Source organism: Globicephala melas, chromosome 1, assembly GCF_963455315.2.
Source record: "Globicephala melas chromosome 1, mGloMel1.2, whole genome shotgun sequence".
Lineage (NCBI taxonomy): Eukaryota > Metazoa > Chordata > Mammalia > Artiodactyla > Delphinidae > Globicephala > Globicephala melas.
The window spans coordinates 162412563-162435433 of record NC_083314.1 but is presented as its reverse complement, the minus strand read 5'-3'; the positions used below and the strand labels follow the sequence as shown (position 1 = coordinate 162435433).

The 22871-nt window shown below is 44.6% G+C and overlaps 2 protein-coding genes across 3 annotated transcripts in view; one reads left to right on the top strand and one right to left on the bottom strand.

Annotated features, from left to right (window-relative positions):
- The first annotated feature begins 465 nt into the window (after nucleotides 1-465).
- Nucleotides 466-21249, top strand: ZBTB8B (zinc finger and BTB domain containing 8B). The gene is made up of 4 exons (XM_030870905.2): nucleotides 466-491; nucleotides 4998-6021; nucleotides 14862-15040; nucleotides 18229-21249. The coding sequence occupies exons 2-4, from the start codon at nucleotides 5037-5039 to the stop codon at nucleotides 18544-18546; spliced, it is 1482 nt and encodes a 493-aa protein (XP_030726765.1). The 5' UTR covers nucleotides 466-491; nucleotides 4998-5036; the 3' UTR covers nucleotides 18547-21249.
- The window catches only part of ZBTB8OS (zinc finger and BTB domain containing 8 opposite strand), a 130274-nt gene continuing 122148 nt past the window's right edge, over nucleotides 14746-22871 (bottom strand). The window contains exon 8 of one of the 2 annotated variants that reach the window (XM_070045586.1): nucleotides 14746-14910. In XM_070045586.1, coding sequence (XP_069901687.1) covers nucleotides 14883-14910 — 28 coding nt within the window. In that variant the 3' untranslated portion in view covers nucleotides 14746-14882. The remainder of the gene's footprint in view (nucleotides 14911-22871) is intronic. The other variant, XR_009565926.2, reaches the window with a different exon arrangement.

Genomic DNA, 22871 nt, shown 5'->3' with positions numbered 1-22871 from the left:
ACTTTTGCGGAGAGCGCTGGCGGTTGTAAAATGTGTGCGGACTGACAGGTCATAGCTCTTACTCTCCAGGCTGTATTAATATGCACGACGTGCTTTTAGCTCTTCGGACAGAGAGACCGTTACTTCGCAGGTCCCTCGAGTGGGACTCAGAAGACCGAACCGAGCTCCAGCCTTTTACAAGCGCTGGTCCTTGCCCCTTTTGGCATCTTGGTACTTGTAGTTTTGTCCACTGTATTTTTGCCCGAAAAATGAACGCTGAGACCACAACTCCCATCACCCCGCGAGAACTGGAGCCTTCAGAGCGCATCCTCTGGAGGGGGCACCAGAGCCATTGACCAACCTTCTGGCCCAAGGGCCCGCCTTCCTCAGCCCAGGAGCACCCATGATTAGTCGGCTGCCCAGCCTCTCACCGGAGGGGGCGACAGGTGAATGAAAGGGGGGCGTGCCGGTGCGCGTAGCTCGGCGGCGGCGGGGCTGCAACCCGCTGGAAGGTGAGAGCTGAGAAGAGGGTTTACGCTGCCGCTTTCATTGGCTTGGGGAGGATTCGGGGCGCGGGGAGGGGCCCGAGGTGGACAGCGGGCAGGGATGTTCCGCCTCGGTCGGCCTCTCTCGGACCGTCCTGCCCTGGCGAATCCCCGGACCCAGCCGGGCGAACCCTCACTCGATGACCGACCCCCTCCCTGCCCTCCTTCCCTGACATTGGGTTGCCCCCTACCCCGGGCGTCGTCCAGCGGGTGGTATGGGCACGCGCTCATTCTGATGGCGCCAGGTCGCTGGGGCAGTGACCGTCGCAGCGATGGTCACTTTGTCCGGGAGAGGCCATGGGAGGGGCAAGGCCTCGGTTCTCACCCTCAGGGGCCAAAGACCATGTACAGTAACGGGTTCTGGTGATTTCTGCAGGGTCGCCTGGCTCCGGACGGGGAAGGATCCCCTTGTCTTGCGATCAGTTTAGCTGGTGAATCAACGATAGTTGACCCAGAAATACTTTCTGTGAAAGTGGAAACTCTTCTTCCGAGTAGTTCCCCAGCACTCCGTGCGTTGGGGAAAGGAGTGAGTGAGTTCTCCAGCCCTTCTCGCGGTTTCCTGGAGGGTTTGGGAAATCAATTTGGCATAGTGGTTAAAGATGACAACTCTGGGATTCAAACGAATCTCCGTCCCAATCCTAGCTTCAGCGTGTTATCTGTAAATCTGAACCTCAATTTCCTTCTCTGAAAAAGAGGATATAATGATTTTATCTACTGCACTGAGTTATTGTGAGATTAAAATTAATTAATGCTTGTGAAGTATTTCTTACAGTGCTTCATGAGGAGTAGCGCTCAGTACATGCTAACAATTGATGAGTGGGTTTCCATGATTCTCCTGTTGGTGATACTGGAGGAGTGTTGTCAGAAAGAGTGGGTGGAGTTCAAAGCTGCTTCTGGCACTGGAGTGAAGACAGTCTTGCGATACCCTCGGGGGTATGTCGGAGTTGGTTGCAGGTACTAGTGTTGGCATCTGCCCTCTCCTGGAGGACATGAGCTGTACTTGGTTCATTTTTCTATTCCTAGCATCTTCCTTGTGTCAGGCATTGCTTGTAGCCAGTAACTGTTGAATTGGAACCGTGGGAAGGTTGGGAGTGTCACTGCCAGAATGTGGATGAATGTGCTTCTGGGAGCAGTGTGCCCTAAGAGCTTCCTTTCCAGGAGAAGTGGTGCTCCTCAGCATGTGCCAGGGATGCAGAGCACTGAAGGCAAGTGGGACTGATGTGAATAAATACTTCCACATTGTATGCCAAATGCAGGATTGGAGAAAGGTTTGAAGAAAGTATGTGGATAGAGTTTTGCAAAGTCAGGGGGTATTTATACGACCAGGTAGAATCTAGAATGTTTGCAGAGAGGAAGCCAGAGGAAATGGGTTTTGGGTATTATTGCTGGAAAGGAGCATCTTACAGTGAAAAAATGCAAGTACCTGGGAGGAGGCCCTGTAGATAAGACCATTCTACAAGTTAAGAAGTATTGGGCCCACTTAGGTATTTATCTCCCTGATTTACCAACTCCTTATCCCTCTGCGCCTCCTTCTTTTTCTTCTTTGCTAAGAAGGAAAGGAAAAAAAAAAAAGCAATATATGCACACAGTAAAAGATCCTAACAGTACAGAAAGTTTATAAATGAAAAATGAAGGTCCTTCCACACACCTCTTACCCCTAGTCCCTCTCCTCAAAGATATCTGCTGTTAATTCTTGCTCATAAAACCTTCCAGAAAAAAATTCTTACATATACCAGCAAAAACATGTACATAGATTGGATCATACTGTACATTTTGTTTTGAATCTTGCCTTTTTCCTTAATATATCTTGGTGACTTTTTTATATGAACACAGACAGCTCTAGCTCATTGAATGCATGGTTGCATAGTATTCCACTGTGTGAATGTACCTCGTTGATTTAATTTGTCCCCTACTGGTGGACATTCAGATTGTTTCTACTTTTGCACTTGAACAGAAACCTCATGCAATGGATATCTCTGTACTTTTGACTTGATGTACTTTTGGGAATACATTCAAAAGGGTAAGTTTTTAGCCATGAAATTTTGGGGACAAAAGATGTGTACATTTTAAGTTTTGATAAATATTGCCAAATTCCCCTCTAAAATGGTGTTCCAAAGGACAGTTCCATCAACAGTGGATATTATTACATTGAAAAATGTGATTTTACCAGTCTGATAGGTTTTCTTTCAGTTCTGAGGAAGAACAGAATGTGGTATTTACATGTAGCATTCTCTTGTGTCTTGTTTTCCCCTTAATATTTTGATTGCCAAAGCCAGGAAGGTTTGGAGTGGCTGGAAGAGGTGAGAATGACAGTGAAATCTTAGTCCTGTGAAAACTTTCAGAGCTGATTTATTTGGGAAGAGTAGAATTTTTCAGATATCTGACAGTTCTCTTCCTTTCTGAATGAAAATGTTAATTATAACTACTTTGGATGAAAAAAACAATTCCCCAAATTATAACTTCCTTGAGTCTAAAATGAATATAAAAAGAATCATCTTGATGACTTAGTCCCACCTATTATAGCCCTGGGCTATAATTTAGTGATGTCCTCAGGCCATTTTGAATATGTAGGAGAATTTAATACCCTTAGTCAAGTGGCCTCAGGCTGATATTTTGAAAAAATTTCTGGGTCTGTTTTTTATAACTTTTTTACCTTTTCCTAGCTGTCAGTTCTCACTTTTAAGTTTGTCGGTTTACTTGCTTAGAGAGGCTCCTCTACTTCTTTCCCTAACTGGTTCTCTAGTTTCTAAACTTAATGCATCACTTGTTATAAATATGTGTAAAGTAGGTGTAAATTGGCATTTAACGAGGTTGTTGTTGGTCTTTTATGAGTAAAGTCTGTTCGGTTAACACATAGGCCTTGAGGGATCTATTTGGCCAGTGGAAAGAGTCTTTCTGGGGGGTGGAGGTGCCTCATTTCCGTTGGGTGAGGTAATTGTTGTGTTCCATTTGTAGAAAGAAAGAGTGCTGAAGAGTTGTTAGCTGTGGTTGGCAGCTCTAACTAGGCCTTTTGGGATTCCGATAGAGGGAGAAGATGTAGGAACTTCTCAGAGCTCAGTGGGTCAGTAAATAAAAGGGGTAAGTTGATGGATGGCTGCGTGCTTTGTGTGATGGGAAAAGATGGAGAGGAGAGCTCGGGGTAGGTCAGCTTCTGTCTTCCTCATTAGCAGACGGATTTTAAACTTGATTTATACTTGTTCTACTTAGCAGGTAAGAAAGGAGTATTCCTTTGTATTTAGCAAACCTACTTTGTACAAAGCACTCTGCCAGGGGCTGTGGGGGAAATCTATGAAGTAAGACACGGCTCATACCTTCAAAGGGCTTATAGTCCACTGACAGAGAAGGTCCAGGACATAAAAATACAGAGGAGAGAACCAAGGGTTGTGGAGTCAATCAATTAGGAGTGTCTCTGTTGTAAGAGATAGAAAATCCAACTCAGACCAGCTAAAGCAAAAAGGGACTCAATTGGCTTCTGGCACAGCATGAGCTGGGGCTCAGATGGTGTCCCTGGGCTCCATCTGTTGCTCCTGCTTGAGCTGGGCTGTCATCTGTGTTAGTCTGGTTCCCCTTGTGGTGTGGCAGCAGCATCCCTCACATCCCACATGCCCACAGAGTAGAGAGTGCTCTTTTTTGGAGACCCCAGCAAACATTTCATTGCTTTTCATTGGCTCTGACCAAGTCACATGGCCGTCTCTGAGCCAGTCACTGTGGTCAGAGAGTAAGACGTGTTGATGGTTTTAGCCTATGTTACCTCTTACACGTCCGGAGCCTGGGGATGGTGCCAGCGTTATGCAAAGCACGTTGGCTGTGGTTGGGGCCAAGAATGATTCCACCAAAGACAAAAAGGGCACTAAAACCATAAGAATGGAGAATGCATGCTGGCTAGCCCAAGCATCCACTAAATGTTTCCACAAACTTATGGTAATGGGTGTGAGCGGAGACTGTACTTGCCAGTCTCTAAGTTCTGTATTGGGACACTGGAGACTTCCCTGGAGACTGTAATTCTTAGATTCAGGTATTATCTATATTTTGAGCCTTGAAGAAAGTAGAATGTAATTTATAAGAGCATGAACTCTGGAGGTTTTGAGTCCTGGCTCTGTTGCAGCTGGATCATCTCCTATCCTCTCTGAGTCTCAAAAGTACAGTATTAATAAGTACAATATTGTAACGTATAATATTAGTACTTACTTGTAGGGTTTTTATAAAAATTCATTGAAAGAATCCATGTAAAATACTAAGTACTGCACCCATGTACAGTTAGGAATAGTTACTTTTCTTGTTTTCATCAGTTAACCCAGTTAGACAACCTTTGATTTTTGTTAGATCCCAAACAGCCCATATTATAAAGACATTACTCAACCAGGGTTTATGGAAGAATTAAAAGAAAAACAAAACAAAACAAACAAACAAAAAACGAACATCTTATTTATAAGGTTGGGATTTGTGAATTAACTGGAAAAAAAATCTTGGCAGAGATCCAGGTTACTCCAAGCGGCAGCAGCTGGTGGAGAAATGGAGATGCAATCCTATTACGCCAAGCTCTTGGGGGAATTGAATGAACAGCGGCAGAGGGACTTTTTCTGTGACTGCAGCATCATTGTGGAAGGGCGGCTCTTCAAGGCCCACAGGAACATCTTGTTTGCCAACAGCGGCTATTTCCGAGCCCTGCTCATTCACTACATCCAGGATAGCGGGCGGCACAGCACCGCCTCCTTGGACATCGTCACCTCCGACGCCTTCTCCACCATCTTAGACTTCCTCTATTCTGGGAAGTTGGATTTGTGTGGAGAGAACGTGATTGAAGTTATGTCGGCTGCCAGCTACCTGCAGATGAACGACGTGGTGAACTTCTGCAAGACATACATCAGGTCATCCCTAGACATCTGCGGAAAGATGGAGAAGGAGGCCGCTGTGGCTGCAGCGGTGGCAGCAGCGGCAGCGGCAGCGGCAGCGGCAGCAGCGCCTCATCGGGTGGACAGTGGAAGCCCCAGTTCAGGCAGGGAAGGGACCTCCTGTGAGACCAAGAGCTTGGTCTCTCCAGCCGAGGGGGAAGAGAGTGTGGATCAGCCCAGAGAGTCCCCCTGTGGTGATTGCAGAGGCTGCCACCCTCTGGCACTGGTGGGGAAAGACAGCCAGGGCAGTGGCTCAGTGGACAGTGACGGCTCCATTCGACCCAAACAGATGGAGCCCAAGGTGGAGTTCGATGCCGAGGAAGTGGAGGTGGAGGTGGGTGGACAGCTGCAGCAGCGTACTGCCCCGCTGAGCCTGGCCCACGGGGAGGAGGGTTTGCCCAGAGGCCAGGCGGTCGACTTGGCTTACAGTAACTACCATGTGAAGCAATTCCTGGAGGCGCTCCTGCGCCACAGTGCTGTCCAGAGCAAAGAGGACGCGGACCAACACTTTTCTCGGAGTTTGGAGGGAAGACCAGGTGGTGCAGAAGTAGCAGCCATGAGTTCCATGATGGATGTGCAGACTGACTGGTATGGAGAGGACTCAGGTGAGCTCCATGAGCCTCCATCGTCTGCCACTCATTTAGCACGCACTTGTGTGCCCTCTGGTTTCCCACTGTCATCCTCATCACTGGCACTGTCACTATTGTCATCCTCATCACCACCATCACCACTGCCAGTGTTATCACCATGTTATCACTGCCACCACCGCCAGTAGGTATTAATTGAGCACCTGCTGTGTGCAGGGCATTGCCTCTTCACGTATGTTTGTCTTTTACCTCTGCAACTAGAGTATAAGCATGTTGAGTGCAGTATGGAGACATGGAAAGAACCCATTCTCTTCCACTAATCGGCAGAGAGACTTTGGTTAAATCATGAAATTTCTTTGAACCCTTTTTGTTCAGGAGATAATCACCCCCACCTTGCCTTTCTCACAGGGTTGAGGACCAAATGAAAAGGTTTTCAGAATTTTTTCTCACATATGAGAACATGTTCTATACAGGTAGGAAATTTATCCTTCTTTGTGTCAATCATGGTGCCTGGCCCACGTAGACACTCAGTTAACATGTTGTACTTGATGGTGTGATTTACTGGAGAATATTTTAGAGTTGAATTTGGTTTCATGTGAGTAAATTTCTTGTATCCTTTGGGAGACTTTTTAAACAGGAGAAAATCAAACAGAAATTTAATAACATGAACACATAGGAGAGACCCAGGAAAACTGAGTCTGTCTGGAGACTTTTAATTTCTTTCTTTTTTTCATTTTTACAGTTTTTAATGAAAGATTACTTCATTCCTGCATCTAAATTTCATTTTAAAAGAAATCAAGAATGCTCTGTATGTCTGATTAAAACTTGACTTGAAAAACTTGAAAATACGGTTTCTGGTCCTCAGAGACAGTGGCTTAACCAGCATGTAAAAGGTAGTGGTTTTTTTCAGTGACTACACTGTGGGAACTTGTTGAAATCTAATTTCCGTGTATATAGTAGCACTTCACAGACTGTGTCCCCCTTTCCCATCCAGCAGCCCCTCATAATGCCACATGAGTTAGGTAGAAGAAGTGTGGAGAAACTGAGACCCAAGCGGGTTTAGTGAGTTTCTTAAGAATGCAGAGCTGGTAAATGTCACAGCTAATACTAGCAACCCTGGCTGGCTTCGTTTCACTCATAAAACAAACTGTGAAGGCAGTACAAGCGATTAGAGGATTTCAGTGCACTGGTTTAGTCTGTCAACCCCTCTGCCTGTAAGCACAAGTATCAAGAAATAGTAATTCAGCTGTACGTCACCCTCATTCAAGTCCATCTGTCCATCTGTAGAGGCAGCTTTCCAGCTACAGGGATCTGTGGCAAGGCAGCCATCCCAGCCGCTTGCCATGCCTGTTGTCCGCCAGGTGTTGATTCGGTTCACCTGGCTCTGGGCTACATTTATTCCAAGCGCCAAGGCACAGAGTAGGACTGATTTGTTTGGTTATTCCTTTATTTGCTCAAATATCTGAGCACCTTCCTTGTGAAGATACAAAGATAAGTCAGATGTGGCTCCAGCTGTCAAAGAACTGATGGTGTCTTAGAGGAGTTAAGAGGTGTGTAAATGGCACTGTGTGGTCCAGAAGCAGAACTGGCTTCCTACTGGTAGGTCAGAGAGGCTTTATGAGAGTGGCATCTGAGTACTCACTACTATATATAAAAGAGATAAACAACAAGGACTTACCGTATAGCACAGGGAACTATATTCAGTATCTTGTTATACCTATAATGGAAAAGAATCTGAAAAAAATACATGTATATGTATAACAATCACTTTGCTTTACACCTGAAACTAACATAATATGGCAAATCACACTATATTTCAATTTAAAAAAAAGTGGCATCTGAAGGTAAGAAGAGAAGACATGGGGAGAAATTGTAGTCAGATCATGGAAAAACTTAAATGCTAAAATGTGGGTTTCTATCTGTAGGCACAGGAGAATTTTTAGTAGTTTCTGAGCTTGGGAGTGGACAGGAGAGATTAATTTGGCCTCAGCACAAGATGGTGCAGAGATGGAAGATGAGGGCAGGGAGACGGTCAGGAGGCTGTTACAGTAGTTCTGTGTTCACATTGCTCATCTCTGACACTAGCAGACACTGTCAAAGCACATGGTCCTCCTATAATCTTCTCCTCTGGACCTCCCATCCCCAGCTCCAGCACCTGCCATTGCTTCTTGAAAAGTTCATCTATATCAGCCACCTCCACTGTTTTACTTCCCAATCTTTTCTCAGCCCACTGTGCTCTGACACTACCACCAACTCCCCCTTCCCTGAAACCACTGTCATGAGGTCAGCTATACATTTCCAGGGCCAATCCAGGGAGTGATTTTCAGGTGTTATCTTTCTTGACTACTCTTGGTAGTTAACTCTGATCTTTCCTTCTTGAAATTCTTTCCTCCCCTGGCTTCTGACACTACAAGTACCGATTGCTCTTACCTCTGCCCATTCCTTTTTTTTTTTTTTGCGGTACGCGGGCCTCTCACTGTTGTGGCCTCTCCCGTTGCGAAGCACAGGCCCTGGACGCGCAGGATCAGCGGCCATGGCTCGCGGACCCAGCCGCTCCGCGGCATGTGGGATCTTCCCGAACCGGGGCATGAACCCGTGTCCCCTGCATCGGCAGGCGGACTCTCAACCACTGCGCCACCAGGGAAGCCCCTGCCCATTCCTTTTCAGCCTTATCATGGGGTCATTTAATGTAAGTGTGTCAGCATTCCACCATTGCCTTGCTTCTTCAACATCTTATTCCTGTTCATTCATTCATTTAACAGAGATTTACTGAGCACTTCCTATATTCCAGGCACTATTCATCGCAGTGAACAGAAGACAGTCTTTGTCCTCATGGAGCTGATATTCTAGTGTAGGGAGCCGGACAATAAACCAATAAGGACATTTATAGTATGAAGAAGAACTAAAGCAGGGACAAAGTTGATAGAAAGTGAAGGGGATGCTGTTTTATTTAGTGTTGACCAGGAAGGCCTTTCTAACAGGTTGCCTTTAAGTGAGCAAACTGTAGAGATATCAGGGAGAACATTCCAGGCAGAGGGAAGAGAAAGGTACAAAGGCCCAGGTGTAGGATTGCACTCAGCAAGTGAATGAAAGGAACAGCAAGGATGCTGGTGTGGCTGGAGTGGAGTGAGCAAGGCAGAGAGTTGTGGGGGATAAGGTCAGAGAGGTTGAGTGAGGGTGGACTGGGTAGGGTTTTGAAGGCCATGAGAAGGGCTTTGAATATTGCTCTTAGAAGGAAATCCACTAGAGGATCTTGGCAGAGAGTGACTTGAGATGACATATATTAAAAGGATCCCTCTGGGTACTGTGTGCTGTCACCTCCTAAGTGGGCCTCTTCCTTCTGCTCTTGCTCTCCTGTTGACTAGAGGGGAGCATAGGTGGAAGCAGCAGGACCGTTTAGGAGGTGACTGCAATAACCCAGGTGATGGCTGTGCTCCTTGAATCAGTGTGGTAGCAGTAGAGAGGTGAGATGTGGTTGGATTAGGACTATACTGTCTCTGAAAGGTAGAGCTGACCAGATTTGCTAATGGCTTATATAAGTGGTATGAGAAAAAGAGGCATTAAAGGTGATCTTAAGGTTTTTAGCTTGAGTGATTGATTTAAATGTTATGTTTGTGGTGCCTTTTGGATATCCCATTGAAGACGTGCAGTAAGTAATTACATCTATATGTTCGGAGTTCTGGGGAGAAATCAGAGCCGAGATATAAATTTGGGAGTCATTAATGGGTCCATGAAATTTAAAATCTTTATGTTCCATGAACCTATAGATCTAGAAGGAGAAGACAAGAGATCTAAGGACTAAGCCCTGACCCAACATTTAGAGGTCAGGAAAATAGGGGAACAAGCTAAGGAAACAGAGAAGGGGCAGCCAGTGAGGTAGGAGGGAATCAAAAGAGTGATAGATGCCAAGAGGAGAAAATGTTTCAAGAAAAAGGGGAAATCAACTATGTCCGGTACTGTGTATAGGCAGATTGAGAACTGATCATTGGGTTTAGTAATGGAGAGGTCATTGATGAGCAGTATCAATGAAGTGGTGGACAAAAGACCAAACAGAGTAGCCTTAAAAGAGAACTCAGGGGTTCTGAGTTCTGGCTGAAAGGGCATATGAGGTTAAGGTTTTTATTAAGGTGGAGGATCTAAAAGCATTTCTTTACTGATGAGAATGATCCAGGAGAGAGGAAGATAAATGATAATGGAAGAGTGAGGGACAATGGATAGATCGAGGAGAGATGGGGGTCCCATGTATAAGTGGAGGGATGGTCTCGCCTTGGATGGGAGGGAGAACAATTGATTCATAGTAACAGGAGTGAAAGTGGATTAGATGTGTTCATATTGGAGGTTGGGGGGTGGCTGGGACCATGTAGACGTTCTCTTCTGCTTGCCCCTCCTTCTCAATGAAATAAGAAGCAAGGACAGCTGCTGACAGTGAGGAAGGGGTAGGAGGGGTGGGAGATTTGAGCAGTGGGAAGGTATGAAATAGTCACTGAGAAGAGTGGGAGAGTGAATGAACCAGGGAAATACTTAGGGTTCTTGGGCAGAACCAAGGGCTCTTTTTTTTTTTTTTTTTTTTTTGGTACGCGGGCGTCTCACTGTTGTGGCCTCTCCCGTTGTGGAGCACAGGCTCCGGACGCGCAGGCTCGGCGGCCATGGCTCACGGGCCCAGCCGCTCCGCGGCATGTGGGATCCTCCTGAACCGGGGCATGAACCCGTGTCCCCTGCATCAGCAAGCGGACTCTCAACCACTGCGCCACCAGGGAAGCCCCCCAAGGGCTCTTTTGATATTATAGTAGTCAGATGGTGATGGTTGGATTGATTTAAAGTGAGACTGGAACAGAGTTGTGCATTTTTTTCCAGTGACGTGAACTTGCCTTGTTTCACCTACAGAATAGGCAGAGAGTTATATTGAACTAGATGAATACGGATAGAGGGAGACAGTGGACCAAGGCAGCTGAGGGCATATGCAAAGGAGTGATTTCATTGATGGGCTATAGGCACTCAGCTGGGGAAGGAGGGGAGTGAGGACTTGAGGAGGAGAAGGGCAGTAAAATGGAAGTATAGTCCATGGCTTGGACGTCCCTGTAGAGAAGGAACACCTACAGGGTGAGCTGGAAAGATATAAAGCGGTGACTGGAAAGTGGAGCGCTTGAAATGTGGGTTATGGAGTGAGTACAGTTATTGGCAATATCTAGGCCTGGGGCCATGATTCTCATCCCTGTCTGTACATTAGACTGGGAAGGATGCTTTAAAAATATGATGCTTGGGTCCCACCCCACCCATTAGCTTGGGATGGGGATTGGATATCAGTATTTATTTTCATTTTAAGCTTCCCAGATGATTCTAATATGCAGGCAGAGTTGGGAGCTCTTTGTCTAGGATTGGGTGGCTGAGGTGGAGTGGAGGATAAGGACTTTGGAAGAAAGGAGGTCCAGGAACAGAGAGGCCAGGGTATGGCGAGGGTCATTTTCGGTATTCACACCAAGAATTATGCCAGGAGTTGAGCCTGAAGGCAATGTGATCAAATCTCCGAGGAGTGAGGGGATGATCTAGGGGCCCCTGGATGACTGTAACAAGGATGAGTAGCAGTATCATCTGATGGGATGAGCTCCAAAAGATCTTAGGCTTTTTAAGGAAGGAGGGAGGGACAGTGGTCTGGAGATGACAGTGAAGCACAAGGAAGACCACCCTCCCCTGATCCAGGGTGTCAAGGCAGTGGGTTAAGGGAAGCAGGGTGCTTAGGGGAGAGCCAGACCTCAGTTAAAGCAACCACTCCAATCTGCTGAGGACTCTCAAACCTGTATGCTTCTCTTCTTTCCCTGAGCTCCAGATGTATCTGTCTAATCCAGATATTCCCCCCTGGATGCTCTGAGCCTGCCTCAAACATCGTAAAACCCAAACAGACCTCCTCATCCATCCTGCACCTGCTTTTCCTCCTGTGTTCCCTGCCTCGGTTTATTCCACCGTCACCCACCAAGTCAGCTAACCCAGAATCAGTGTCATTTAGAATCTTCTCTTTCCCTGCTCTCTCCTCCCCAATGTGGTCATCGAGTGCTATTAATTTTACTTCTCAAACCTTTCTCCTTCTCTCCACCTCCACAGCCCTGGCTTTAATTCATGTCATCACTCATCCCCTCCCACCTGGACTTCCTGCCTTTAATCTTGCCTCTCTTAAATCCTTCCCCTGCATTATCCCCAGAGGGATCCTTTAAAGGTCAAGTCTCACCTTGTACCTTCCCAGCTTAAAACCCCACCTGCTTAGAGAATAAAGTCCAAGTTCCTTAACATATCAGCTTTGCAGAGGCAGGGATTTTTGTTTTTTCTGTTCACTGCTGTATCCCCAGGGCTTAGAACACAGCCTGGCACATCATAGGTGCTCAGTATAAATTTGTTGAATAAATGCATGAATGTGACCTTCTTGACCTTTCCTTGCCCTTTCCTTGGCTTCATTCCTCATACCTCTCCACTCCACTTAATATTTCATATTCTCATTTACCTCTGTGCCTAAGCATGTGTTGTTCCCCTGCCTGAGATACCTTTCTCTTTCTCAAACTCCCAGTGAACTCCTATTCATCCTTTAAAACCTTGCTCAAAGGTCATCTCTCCTGTGAAATCTTCTCTGAACTCCAGGAGAGAATTCATTACTTTATTTTCTACATTTCTTCATCACTTTGAACTTTGCCTGTGTTATATTATATTGTATGAATTTGTTTCCATGTCTTTCTCTCTTGCTAGACTTAACTTCTTGAGGGAAGAAACAGGTATCTTGGTAAAGATGCACCTTGACACAGTGCCTCGCATGTAATAGGCATTCAGGTGAACTGTTTTTTTTTTTTTTGGAGCAATCAGATCATAAGAGAGGAAGGAAAGTGTTGCAATAATTCATACTCTTCTGATGGAAAAATAGTTAACAGTTGTTTTTTTCCAAGGATTAACACTGGACCCATTTTACTGAATGTTTTTATAGTCGGAAAGAAGGTGATAGTACAATGCCAGGCTGATGGGGATAAATGACGGGAAGAGTCCACAGTACCAGAGGAGTGAGCAGGAAACTGGCATCTCAGCACCAGTGTGATCAGTGACAAATAAATAATCCAACATATATATGCAGTGTTGAGCCATGAGCTGCTGCTTTTATTCTGGGAAACAGATTTTGGAGTCACTATAGATTATGCAAAATGTTAAGCATTATCAGGATGGGAACTAGAAACTAAAGAGAATAATCTTCACCCGTACATAGAATGATGTTGGGTTCTCACTTGACATTCAGCTTGCCATACTTTTGGCAGCACCTCAGGAAAGGTAAAGCCCTATTAGGTGTCCTGAGAAGGTCCCAGAGAAAAGGAGTTACTCCCGTGTTGAGAGAGACCACAGGAGCCTGGCCAGCTTAATCAGAAAAGAAACACCGAGGTGATGATGATGTGACAAAAATGGTTAACATTTATGAGAGCTTACTATATGCCAGCTGCTGTGCTTTAGGCATTACCTCATTTCATTCTTACTACAATCCTATGAGGTGGGAACTATTATCCTCCCTATGTTACAGATGAGTAAAGCACAGAGAAGTTAAGTGAGATGTGCAAGGTCACACAGCTGGTAAGTGGTAGAACCAGGACTTGAACTCAGGTTTCTGTGCCTGGAAAGCTTGAGTTACTAGTGCCTCCACATATAATATGATGTGATCAAAGTCTGTAAAATTCTGAAGGGCATGGATAGAGGAGACAAATCTTGGAATACTACAATAAGGGTAACTCAGGAAACTTGAAAGGAACAGTTTTTATACATGTGGGTGATAATCATGTTGTCACCTTAACGGGTGTATGAGCAAGGTGGAAAAAAAAGAGTTCTAAAATATTTAAGTGAATTTTTAAGATATTTGATGATTTCAGATATATAGAGTTAATATGAACTCCAAACAATGTAGGGTCTGCATCATAGCAAACCACTTCTACACATGCCTGGAAGCTATTATTAGGAGCTGCTGTCAAAGAAATCATGAATACTGACCCAGTGGTCTGTTCCATCATAATAGTTTTTTCAAACTTTTGAGGATCATTAAATCAACTCAGGAGGTTTGTATTAGCCAGCTCAGGCAACCATAACAGAATACCACAGACTGAGCAGTTTAAACAACAGAAATTTATTGTCTCACAGTTTTGGAGGTGCAGAGTCCAAGATCAAGGTGCCAGCAGGGTTGGTGTCTGGTGAGAGCTCTCTTTCTGGCTTGCAGACGACTGCCTTCTTGCTGGTCCTCACATGACCTTTCCTCTGTACAAGAGTAGGGAGAGGAAGCCATCTCTGGCATAGTTTCCTCTTCTTATAAGGACATCAGTCCTACCAGATTCGAGCTCTACCCTTACGACCTCATTTAACCTTAATTACCTCCTTAAAGGCCCTGTCTTCACATATAGTCACATTGGAGGTTATGGCTTCAATGTATGAATTTGAGGGGGATGAAATTCAGTCTAGAACAGGGTCTCAATCATTATTGTCCTAAAATGAAATCAAAGAGAATAGACATTATCAGAGTGAGTATTATTTTGGGAAGCTTTTCAAGTTGTCTACATGAAGATATATGTGTTCTAAGGTTGTAATATAAGCTGTGTTTTCTAACTGTGAGCCACAGAGAAGTTTCAAAGCTGAGCCTTACAGCATTCCTTGCAATCTTATATCAGAAGCCCACCTTCTCCTCTGGCTGACTGGGAGCCAGAGTGGCAATTTGCAGACACTGTTTCGCTGTTAGCTGCTGGTGGAGTTGGGGTCCTTCTTCTCGACCTGGGCTGGTCGAACTCCCCTGCTCTGGATCCCATCCATCGGAGGGCGGCCAGTGTTGTTGCTGCTCACAGTACCATTTGGTTCCCCAGGTGGTGTGCTGGTGGTGCCCATCAAGCTGCACAAGTGTCCTTTCTGCCCCTACATGGCCAAACAGAAGGGCATCCTTAAGCGTCACATCCGCTCACACACAGGGGAGCGGCCCTACCCCTGTGAGACCTGCGGCAAGAGGTTCACCCGCCAGGAGCATCTGCGGGGCCACGCGCTCAGCGTAAGTGGAGGAGCTGGCGGTTCTCTCGGGACGGTGGGGTGGGAGTGGCGGTGGTTCATGACGTTCGTCTAATGTGAGGGCAAGGCCAGTCTGTATTTTTCTTCTCTGTCCACTGGGGTATTTCCAGAGAATTTTAAACATGTATTTCTGCTACTAAATTACACCTGGGTTGGTGGCACTTAGAGAAAGTTAAAACTTATATGGTAACAGACTAGTTTGCTTAGGAGGAAAGTTAAGAAAGTTTAGACCCTAGTCAGGAATGGTTGTCAAAAGGCAGAGAACACTGAGGCTTAGACAGGGGATTGTGGGTCTGTTCCCTGTGGTGTGATGCCAGAGGTAAGCTGCATTCTCGGTTTCCCACCCAACCTCAGCACCCCGGGGTGGGGAAGAGATATACTGCCACTTATAGGGCTACCTGTGAGCAGCAAAGAGGACCCAGCCCAAGCGGACCTCCTCTCCCACTGGCTGCCGCCTAGGATTCTGTCTCCCATGTGAGTGGGTGATTCCTACCTGCTAAAAAGCATTCAGGCCATTTAGAAAGGCATTGCATTTAAGATCGACTTTGAGCAAGGCAATCAGTCTTTGGAAAATCCAACATGAAAATGGTTTGGATTTCAAAAGACACTATCAAGAATGTGAAGACAACCCACAGAATGGGAGAAGAATATTTGTGAATCATTTATCTGCTAAGGATCTAATAACCAGAATATATAAAGAATTCTTGGGCTTCCCTGGTGGCACAGTGGTTGAGAGTCCGCCTGCCGATGCAGGGCACACGGGTTCGTGCCCCGGTCCGGGAAGATCCCACATGCCACGGAGCGGCTGGGCCCGTGAGCCATGGCCGCTGAGCCTGCGCGTCCGGAGCCTGTGCTCCGCAACGGGAGGGGCCACAGCAGTGACAGGCCCGCGTACCGTAAAAAAAAAAAAGCTTATAATTCAACAATAAAAAAACAACCCAATTAAACAATGGATGTGAATAGACGTTTCTCCAAAGAAGATAAACAAATGGCCAATAAGCACATGAAAAGATGCTCAACATGATTAGTCACTAGGAAAATATAAATCACAGCCACGATGAGATGCCACTTCACACAAACTAGGATTGCTATAATAATAATAAAAAAACCAAAAACAGATAGTAACAAAGTGTTGGCAAGGATGTGGAGACACTAGAACCCTCCTATTCTGCTAGTGGGCACATAAAATGGTGCAGCCCCTGTGGAAGAGAGTTTGGCGGTTCCTCAAAAGGTTAAGCATAAAGTTACCATTAGGACCCAGCAATTCTACACAAGAGAACTAAAACAGACATTCACACAAAAACTTGCATACAGATGTTCGTAGCAGCATTATTCATAATAGCCAAAAAGTAGAAACAACCCAAATGTCCATCAACTGATGAATGAATAAACAAAATGTGGCATATCTGTACGATGGATACATGTTATTCAGCCGTAAAATGAAATGAGTTCCTGATACATGCTACAACATGGAACAACCTTGAAAGCATTATGCTATGTGAAAGAAGCCAATCACAAAAGGTCACCTATCATGTGATCTCGTTTATATGAAATATAAAAAGTGGGCAGACCTATGGCGATAGAGAGTAGATTAGTGGTTGGGGCATGGGGGATGGGAGAGGCATGACGGTTAATGCACACAGGCTTTCTTTATGGAGTGATGAAAATTTCTGGAATTAGATGGTGGTGATGGTTGTACAACCTTATGAGTATACTTAAAACCACTGAATTGTACACTTTAAAAGGGTGAATTTTATGGTATGTGAATTATGGTTTTGAAAGAATCCAGATTTAAGATAAATACAAGGTTACTGACTGCCTCTGCTCTCAGTGCTGGCCCTAGCATACTTGTCTGGGAGTGGCCTTACCCCAAGGCCTTAAGTTTTTGTTTGTCTTTTTTTTTTCTTCAAATTATATCTCCAGTCCATCTTGACAACAATAGGTCCCTGGGTACCTTTAAGATGTTTCATTGGTTGGAATCCTCATTCCTTCTATTTTTCCACCTTGTACGAGGCCCAGTCTACTGCAGCCCAAAGACGTAGTCTTCAAAGGCTCCATCAGGTTGCAAGGGTCACATACACACTCGGGTTGGCTCAGGCATTGGGGGTTTAGCATAGGAAGCCCAGGAAACCTCAGGGGAAGCAGGGACATAGGTCAGGATGTAACGGCAACTCCAGCAACCTGGGTATTGTTGTTGACCCTTCTTCTGCATCAGCCTCTCTCTGTCACTGCCTCTTGTGTGTATCCTGCATCCAGAGCTCTCTAAAAGAGAGGCTCTGATTGATTCACAGATCCCCTATTGGCTGGAGTTCCTGAAAAGTGCATGCATTAGATAGATAGCTCCTTATACAGAGGGGACCCCTGGGACTGCTGCCCTCATAAGGAGCTGCACGGAGTAGGAGATCAGGTTCTCTTTTCTAGTATGCAAAGCTCTTTTCATAAGTAAGGAATGCATTTATCAATGAAAAAATCAAGGGTGAAGCATCTGCTGACACTTTTAGAGAATACACTGTCTGGCAAATCTGCCTTCCTAATGGCTAAACAATCCAAGGTACGTAAGAGGCCATGCTTAAAATCCTAATCGGTTCACTGAGTGCCCTTTATGTGCCAGGCACTAGGGATATAGTAACAAATGTGACAGAGGACAGAGAACATGAATGAGGATAGTCCGTGACCTCCTGGAGCTTAGAATCTAGTGAATTTTACCAATGATTTGTTAGAAATAAAACAAAGGGAGAAGTATAGGTGAGACTGTATAGCTGGGGGACCTAATCTGGCCTGGAGTATCAGAGAAGACTTCCTTGAAAGTCATTAGTGGGAATTCCCTGGCGGTCCACTGATTAGGACTCTGAGCTTTCACTGCCGAGGACGCGGGTTCCATCCCTGGTTGGGGAACTAAGATCCCCGTAAACTGCGCGGCACAGCTAGGGGGGGATAAAAAAGGCATTAGTAAGGAGGGAGGGGTGACCGTGGGGAGGAGGGCACACTCCACGCATGTCCGATGGCCCTGGGGTGGAAAGGACCTTGGTGAGGCTGAGACTGGCAGAGAGAGCAAGAGGGAGAGTGGTGAGAAATGAGACTGGAGGGTCAGCCAGGGGCCATGTCTCATGGGGCCCTGAAGGCCATGACTCAACCCCTTTTCTGTGACATTTACTGTGCTGGTGATTTTAGGTCCATAGGTCCAACCGTCCAATTATCTGCAAGGGCTGCAGAAGAACCTTCACAAGTCACCTGTCGCAGGGGCTGCGGCGCTTCGGGCTGTGTGACAGCTGCACCTGCGTTACAGACACACAAGATGATGATGACGAATTGATGCCCATCAACCTTAGCCTGGTGGAGGCTTCATCCGAGAGCCAAGAAAAGAGTGACACAGACAATGACTGGCCAATCTACGTGGAGTCTGGTGAGGAAAACGACCCCGGCGGAGAGGATTCAGATGATAGACCCCAAATTCAGCCCAGCTTACCAGATGGAGAGATGCTTACGTAGCAATAAATTAGTGGAGAAGAGGGTTTAGAATTTGTTCTTGCCAGTCCTGTGGTTGAAAGCCACCCTTTGTCCAATTTTGTGGAACCCTGAGAAGAACATTTTTTCACTGTTATTTGCATTTCTGTTAGACTACATAGTGGAGGTTGGATTCTGTGACTCAAAGGACTTTTTAGTGCCGCCCTTGATTTCTGAAAGCTTTCTGAGTGAATCAAGGTTGGCTCTGAGGTGTTCCGTTTTTCCTGCCATGCATCCAAACTCTGGTTTGAAGGAAGATAACAAAATCTCCATACTTTTTTCATAGTGTCTCAATCTTTCTGCATTCCTGTGTCGTCATCCTCTTGCTCTGAAAAGGTGGGCAAGAATATATTAAGTTTTGAGATCAATCTTACTTCTGCCAAGCCTCTTCTAATGAATTCCATACTTTAATTTTCTGGTGAAGTATTAAGGAGAAAGTTTCCTTGATATAAGGCAGACACGGTCGTCTGGCTATATGACTGTAAAAATTACTTTCTAAATCTAAGATTGCAGTGTTAAAGGCTGGGGGTGTTTATGTGCAGACAAGCATGGAAATGAGCTGAAAGTTTCCTTATGGCACTGTGACTTGCCCCGTTGAATTAAATGTTAAGTTAGCCCCGGGAAGGGAGCCTGAGAGCCCAGGTCTGGGTGGTTTCCCTGTCTGGCTTGGGATTTAACAATTCTGTGCACAAAAATAACCTGTTTTATGATCATAAAACAAGGCATTTGGGCAAAACTCAAAATGCTCCTATGCGTTTTCCAGCCATTTCCAAGAAGCCACTACTGTGTGACCTGGAAATGCAGCCACCACTGACATTTCTTTACTTCGTTTATGAATAGAACTCTAATTGGAGGGAAAGGGTAAGCCAGTATAAGCAAGTTATATGTCTAAATTGTTTACCTTTTGAAAGATCCTTTGGAGGGAAAGGGAAGGTTACTAGAAGAACAGGTTTTTAAAACGAGTCTGCTTTTCACCCACTTTGCAGCCATGCAATTATTCTAACAAAAGAGACTGTACTTCTTTAAAAGTCGAAAGAGCAGGAAATATTAGGGATTAAAGATATTTAAGGCACTTTCATAATTTTGTCTTATGTTAAAGTATCCAAAATGAATTTTCTTCCTTTAATTTTACTATAGTTGTATTTCAAAAGACAGTTAAAAAAAAAAAAAAAAAACCACTTTCCTTTCTGCCTCTTGAACAAAAAGAGATAATCAAAAAATTGTAAATTGGCTTGTAAATAAATGTTAGCATTGAAGGGTTCAGAAGGTGTTTAAACTGTACTTCTCAATAGAAGTTAGAACCCTAGGATGGTGCTAGCCCCAGACAGCAGCTGAATTCTTGGACCCCAGTCCACACAGTAGGACCACACATTGGCCTGAAGTAGACTGGAAGTTTAAAAACCGGTCTATTAACAGAGATAGTCGGAAAATTATTGTTCTAGATCAAGAATTCCACATTGAAAATTTTCAAGGACCAGAAACACTTCTTACCAGAAATGAAAATATTAGCGTTGTTTTAAAAGCAGGACCTTAGCAAAAGGGAAACCTAAAAGGAGGTGTAGAAGATATACTTTGCAGGGAGTTATGTTTGATATTTTCGTTCTCTCCGTTCAAAGCATTTCTGATGTTTTCATATGACTTTTCTACCTCACAGTTCAACGCTCTGCCTGCTTTCTCTGGCAGAGCAGGGATCCTCTCTGGTGACCCCATAACCTATTCACATCACTGGGTGCCAAATAAAAAATTTTACATTAGAGATTACACTCTAAGACAGTGATTTTCAACTGGGGGTGATTTTGCCCCCCAGAGTACCTATATCTGGCAATGTCTGGAGACATTGGCTGTTTGCGTGTTGGCATTGGGAATAGCTGAATTCGGTCACTGAATTCTATCACTTTTAAAGGAGATAATTCCTCTGTGTGGACTATCAGATAATAAACTGTCCTCAGTTTTAAATTTATGTTCCCATTTGGTGGTCAGTATTTATAATCTACACAGTGTCTTTGAGGTTTAATTTGTGGAGTTGGTGATATTTTTATAAGTAAATTCACAATTGGGCCCAACGCAGACCATTAGTGATTTAGTTTATATTTGGCATCTTTCTGGCATATTCACTCCAAGTTTGCAAAGGGATTTTTTTTCTAATATTACATATACTGCATGGATGGGAACAGGATTTTTACTTGTAATGGGATTGAAAAGCGGCACCCTTGGGAAGTTGTTTCTTTTGGGAGAAGGAAACAGGCTTTCACAGGGGTTGGAAAGGAATATAAATAAGGCCTGGATCTGTAATACTTTTAGAAATGACATAGAGCATCATGGCTTCTGGTCATTTGGCAGAAAGATGCCAGTCTGATGTAAATATTTTGGTGGTCACTATACTTTGAATATTCCTTAAGAAAGCTATTGACTCAGTGGTCTGCAGGATGTTGTGAAATAGAGTATCCTGGAGGTTCAGAATATTATGAAGGGTTTTTTTATTTTGTTGTTGTTGTTAATTGATGTTGTAATAAACCCCACGTAGAGAAAGGCAACAGGCAGGGCTGCATGCACTGATTCTGAGGGCGGTGGGGAGACTGGAGTGGCCTTTGGTCACTTGAATTCTTACTGTTTCATTTGGACGTCTAGGTTTTTCTTGTGTGTCCTTTGTGCATTGACAATAGAATTATCTCTGTGAAGTGTAATGTAATAGGGTAGAGAGGGGCAAGGGGATGGGGTGGGTGAGAAGTTCCTGTTACGCTCTGTTTTGAGCATTACCACTGTACTTCCTGTCATTGTTGGTCCTTTGTAACTTGCTTTGTGCTTTCATGTGTTCGTGCTGTCTTTTAACCCCAAAAGGGGGGTGCTTTATTCAGTTGCTTATGATAGGCAATGTTTTCATTGATTTTTGCGCAATATTTCCACCAAATATTGCTGTGTTCCTCAAACGTTTCATTAAAGCTATGAAAATTTGAATTCTTTTCTTCAAATAATGCTTCTATAGAGTTAAATGAAAAGTTGTTTGTTTGGCAAGGGTAGTTTGGTTGGTTTCTAATACGTCCTAGTTTTCAAAGGTGACACTAACTCACACCATTGTGATCAGATGATATGGAAGCTTCATAACTTGAGGAGGACATTTAGCATCTGTTCTGACCCTCCAGATGGATAATTTTACTACTGCCAATGCTTCATTGACAGCTGTGGTTTGGGGAAACTATTTTTATATCCATCATTTGATACTTTGGCCCTCTGTCAGTAGCATATTAAAAATTATTGGGGGTTAGGATTGGGATTATGTGTTCAGATGAAGAAGGTTCAGCAGTAACAAGCTTGGGGATTTTAAGGGAAGGCATCAATTTGACATATATGTCTTGATCACGTGTAATGGATATGGATTATCTGTCATGCAGACTGTGAAGGGTATGATTAGGATTTTTTTGGAAGCAGAAGAATGTGCCAGACAGTTTCACTTCTTTCTATTATCCATAGTCTCTGAGGAGCTTCTCCTGCCACCAGAAAAAGCAAGCAAATAGTAATACAGTGCCCTCCAGGGGTCTACTTAGGCACAATCGAATGTTTAGAAACATTCAAACTCATAAACTACCACAGCAGATTCACTTAGAAGGACATAGGATGGGAAGCACGGGTCACCAGCAGGGCAGAGCCAGTCGTTGCTCCTCCGTCGGAGTCCCTGCCTCTGTCCCTGTGGTTCAGGTGCAAGGAGACAGACACACATCAGGCAAGTATGGAAGCTATTCTGGCTTAAAAGCCTCTTGTCCCATGGGGGCAAGTATCTCTTATAACAACTCCATAGAAATAACTTCCAGGGTCCCCACAAGAGACATGTCTCTTCCAAGAGTCACTGTGGTTCAGGAAGCCCAGAGGTGTGGCTTCCTATCAGGCATTTGTAGTTCTCCCAGTCTGGATACAGTTCACCAGTTCGGGGTCATTTCTACCATATGTAATGTTGCCTAGCAACATGATTGATATACTACTGTTTATTAGGTTGACAGGGGAACAGAGCTAGAAAGTTAACCCAAGATTAAATTCTCACACAGAAGGGGAAAAGGTTTTGTTAATCCTTTACCAAACGGTATGCTGAGCAATTACATAAGAGTTACTGCACCTAGTTCCTATGAAATATAGCCAGAGGAATTTCCTGTTAAAATGTAGCCCACACCAACTCACTTTTCCTTGAAGAGTATTCATTCTTTGTGCTTAGCTACTCATGATTAATACACTGCAAATTTTGCTGAGGTATGTGTAAGAGTTGGATAAATGGTCCCGTCAAAATTATCCCATCAAAATGTCTTGTATCCTTTGGTGCTACT